The sequence below is a fragment of the Artemia franciscana genome, unplaced genomic scaffold, assembly GCF_032884065.1.
Source record: "Artemia franciscana unplaced genomic scaffold, ASM3288406v1 Scaffold_7956, whole genome shotgun sequence".
In the NCBI taxonomy this organism is placed as follows: Eukaryota; Metazoa; Arthropoda; class Branchiopoda; order Anostraca; family Artemiidae; genus Artemia; species Artemia franciscana.
Window position 1 is genome coordinate 3,143 of NW_027067975.1, and position 4,518 is coordinate 7,660.

General features: G+C 29.9%; 1 protein-coding gene across 1 annotated transcript; it reads left to right on the top strand.

Annotated features, from left to right (window-relative positions):
- The first annotated feature begins 1,822 nt into the window (after nucleotides 1-1,822).
- On the top strand, nucleotides 1,823-4,510 carry LOC136043661 (protein angel homolog 2-like). Its single transcript, XM_065728557.1, has one exon. It carries the CDS (start codon nucleotides 2,779-2,781, stop codon nucleotides 3,895-3,897), a length of 1,119 nt encoding a protein of 372 aa, XP_065584629.1. The 5' UTR covers nucleotides 1,823-2,778; the 3' UTR covers nucleotides 3,898-4,510.
- Nucleotides 4,511-4,518: the final 8 nt, after the last annotated feature.

A 4,518-nucleotide genomic window follows, 5' to 3' on the forward strand; every position in this document is an offset into this window, starting at 1 on the left:
GGTAGATTATAGGCTATTTAACAAAGATCTACTCCTTAAAATCTACAAAAATAACAATGTAAATTATTACTGGATTAATAACTCTATTCATCACTTATATCTAGGACAATACGAGCTATTAAAACGCTTAATTACTAAGTTTTATACAATAGACGAAAACATTGGGTCAAAACTAGTAAAAGGAAAGGATATTCTAATATATGAAAAAATAATAAATTGCATAAGCCCGCTATGTTTTCATAAACAACTGATTTTCAAAAGAGTTTGTATTACTCCAAACAACCCCAGTTTAAAGGAATTGTGCAGAAAAAACATACGCTTTATGATGAAAAAAACCGACATTCACTATACGTTAACTAACCTAGTACTCCCCGAATCCCTAAAACGGTATTTACTACACATAGAAGATATTCGTGGAAATAACAACCAAGAATATCGATTGACTTTTATGACTCCACACCTGTTAAAATCTGAAATAAATCAATTTTCGAGCCAAGGGCCAATAATAAATATTTCAAATGACCATGAACTAGATTGTTCAAATTTTATCTAACTAATATCACTTTTAAACAGTAAAATATCGATAAATTAGTTTCTTTTACTCATTTCTTTCCTTCTAATGTGCAGAAATAAAAATTGTCTCCTGTGATTCTACTACTCTATTTCCGAGTTGGGATATTCCAAGGCATAATGATAGAAAGGCTATGATACAAAATGTATTACTTTTCGACACATTGTGCGTTGGAGGTTCAGACGAATTGGATTAGAGTACCAACTTAAAAAACATTAAGTTAATGTAACTTGATTTTTTTAGAAACCGGGCGATATCTGCCAAGAAAGTCAAGGAAAATGAGTAACCAACCACCAAATTATTTTTTCGCAATTCAAGTCAAAAGCGCGCAAATAAAAAGAAAGGCCTCAGAGGTACAAAACTACATGATTAATATAGACCCTAGTTTATCGCAAGCCCTTATTCAACAAAGTACTTTTCACGTTACACTAATGGTCATCCACCTAAAAAATAATAGTGAAATCGAATTAACAAAAAATGCTTTCGCAAAGGCAATATCTGCCTTTCAACAGGAACTCAGTGAGAATCAAATAATACTCGACTTCCAAGGCGTCGGAGAATTTTCAGAACAAATTTTGTATGCCCAGTTAAATAATGAGACAGAATTTAAAGCTCGCTTAAGTCCTCTTTTAGAAAGAATTACTAAAGAAATCAGTATAACCGGAATACAACTCGCAGACCAGGAATGTTGGAAGCCTCATTTGACGTTAGTAAATCTCAGAAAAGTCGCGAGGCTAAGAAGGATGGCAAAAAAACTACCACCATCAATAACGTCTATTTTTAAAAACATGAAATTTGGATTCGAAACCGCGAAAAGCATTCAGTTCTGTTCCATGAATAGTCCAAAAAACGAAGAAAATTATTACCAAATATTATCCGAAATCAAATTCAACAAAGAAACCAACTAAAGAAATCTGGAAGAAATGAGAACGAGAATATATAATAGATAATACAATTAACAGGTAATATATCATTGCTATAAACTTAATAACCCTTTACGCCACTAACGGCAAAGCAACTAACCTATGTATGCCTTTTATCAAAAATAAAAATTTTCTTTTACAAATATAAAAATAAGCATCTCACAGGGTATCTTTTAAATCAAACTCCTTTTTGTATTATGTATAAAAATTCTTATCCTTTTAAAATAATTATAATTACGAAATCAACTTAAAGCTCAATCCATTTTTATCACCAGACAGACACAAAAAAAATAAAGGACAGCAACAAAAAAAAAATAATAAAAGCACAAAAATTTAAATCTTACCAAATTTTAGCTTCGTCTTGCAAAAAAAAAAAAAAAAATGCCGATTCTATTATAGTATAAATCCTAAAACCTTAAAGTATGAACAACTCTATCTGCGCGTACTAGCATTGAAAACGAAACATATTTTGTAACCTGGCAAAATTACAGATCTCTGAAAGGCAAAATTGCCAGTTACGTGTGAAGGTGAAATTCGCAAATAGACGTTTTATCTAATAGACTCGTGACATATAAAAAATACAATATATGCATTGTATAATAAATAACCCTTAAGGTACGTCTACTAATGTAAGAATAATTTTTACAACCAAGAAATGAACTTTAATTATAACACCCTACAAACGTTTTTCGCATGACAAAAGTGTAATTGCACATAAAAGACCTGTAGCAGTTTTAAAAGAATTTTAAAAGACCGCCTAGCGAATTTCAAACCGAGAAAAAGTTACCACCCATCTTTTGATTTAACCAATTATGACGAAGGTTCCCCAAAGGCATTTAAAGAATTAACCAATCACAGAGACCAACTCAGTGGTAGGTTTAAAAATTTATCTGATACCAAATTATTTTGTCAAGTAATTTTGTTTATATTAAAAAAAAAAAAAAAAAGTTAAAAAGTGCAATCACTTTATATTCATTATATAGAAACTATTAGGTTTACCTAATAACCTAGTTAATACTTAAAATATTAACTAGCTCAAGACATCAATTTATACTTAATAAATATGTCCATTAAATGGTTACGACGCGCAGAGTCCTTCTGACATAAATAAATTAACACCATAATATTTCCAGATCATCAACTGAATACCAAGCCAAACAGGTAACCTTAAACTTATATACTGCTTAATAATAATACTGATTAACACCAAATAATTAGTAAAACTCAAACAAAACGGTACTGATTTGTAGTTCAAAGTCCAAAAAACGGAAGGATTGTAAGAAAATGAATCTAACGGAAATTAGAAAGTGGGAAACTCCAAGAAAATGTCAAGGGCCAAAAGAAAACCAAGAAACTCAATCTTTAGATTTTACAATTATGTCATATAATGTACTAGCTCAAGGATATATCGAAACAATGCCGTATTTGTACCATAATTGTAACGAAGAAAATTTAAAATGGCCAGATAGGAAAAAAAGACTTTTTAACCAATTCAAAATGTCAAATGCAGATATTGTATGCTTACAGGAAGTGGATACTAACTACTATTATAATACCTACTTATCGTATTTTCAATCTCAGGGGTATGACGGAGTGTTTAAACAAAAAACCCAAGAAAAGATTGATGGGTGTGCCACCTTTTTTAAAAAATGTAAATTTAGTCTAAAAGAAAATCATTCCTTAGAAATGCTAAAGAATGGAATAGATTTACTTAATCGAGATAACATTGCACTTATTTCTATTCTCACCCCATTTAAGAACCCGGATAAACAGATATGCATTGTAAACACACATTTGTTATACAATCGCAAAAGAGAAGATGTGCGTTTAGCCCAACTCCAAGTACTTCTAGCAGAAATTAACCGCGTTGTTTGCAAAATAACTAACGACCCTCCAGTTATCCTTTGTGGTGATTTGAATTTCACCCCTTCAAGCAAATTATACTCTTTTTTAAGCCAAGGAAGGCTTAAGTATGAACATCTAGATATAAAAAAATTAACTAACTGTGGTTCACAAAAAATTGGGAAAACCTTCCTCCCAAAGGAGCTTTATATTTCTGATTCTTGTCAATACTTACAAGAAATAAAACGTGATAACTGCATTGAAGAAGAATTTTTTTCATCCGGTACATTAACGCATAAATTTGCCTTTAAAAGTGTTTATAATTCAGATGAATTTCCAAAAGTTCGTTTGAATTCGATTTGTCACAACTTAGTTGACTATATTCTCTACAGTAATATTGACGAAAAATTCAACAAACATGAGAAACAAGAATTAATACTATTAGAAAGACTTCGTCTCCCAACATACAAGGACTGCTTAAAAATAGGACCATTACCGAATAATCTAAATGGATCAGACCATTATTATCTTGAAGCAAGATTTCGTTGGAATTGCGTATAAATAATAATATACTTTGTTAAAAAAAAAAAAAAAATTTTTTTTAATAAAAGACCCTATAAAAATAAATTAATTTAAATTCTAATTTAATATAATACTATTTCTAGATAAGCCACAACTTATTCCCACAATAACAGGTAAATTGTTATATTCTGCTTAATTAATAAAACTAACAAAATGCCTATAAAAAAAACACGAAGTAACCCTAATCTAAAAAAAAATGAAACACAATATAAACCCCTAGAACAAAAACCTAGTGCTACCTATTATAGTTTACCCGATTTATACAGGTTTAACTATGAATTAAACGAAGCAACGTGGAACAGCTTAATTATTGATGCCGTAAAGAATCTAAATTATAAATTTTTAAGGACACCAATCATATTTAAAAACTATTTAATCAGGGATATGATGAATATAATGTTAAATTGTCAATTTTCAGAAGAAGTAGTTAAGGAGGGTTATGAATATATAAGAAAATTCTCATCAATAACATTTAAAACAATACTTGACAAAATTACCAAGAAGAATCACCCCCTAATTGAAGAACTAATTATCGAACATCTAGATATTTTTTGTGATGTAAATAACTTCACAATTATCTGGCCCTTACATTTCATATTA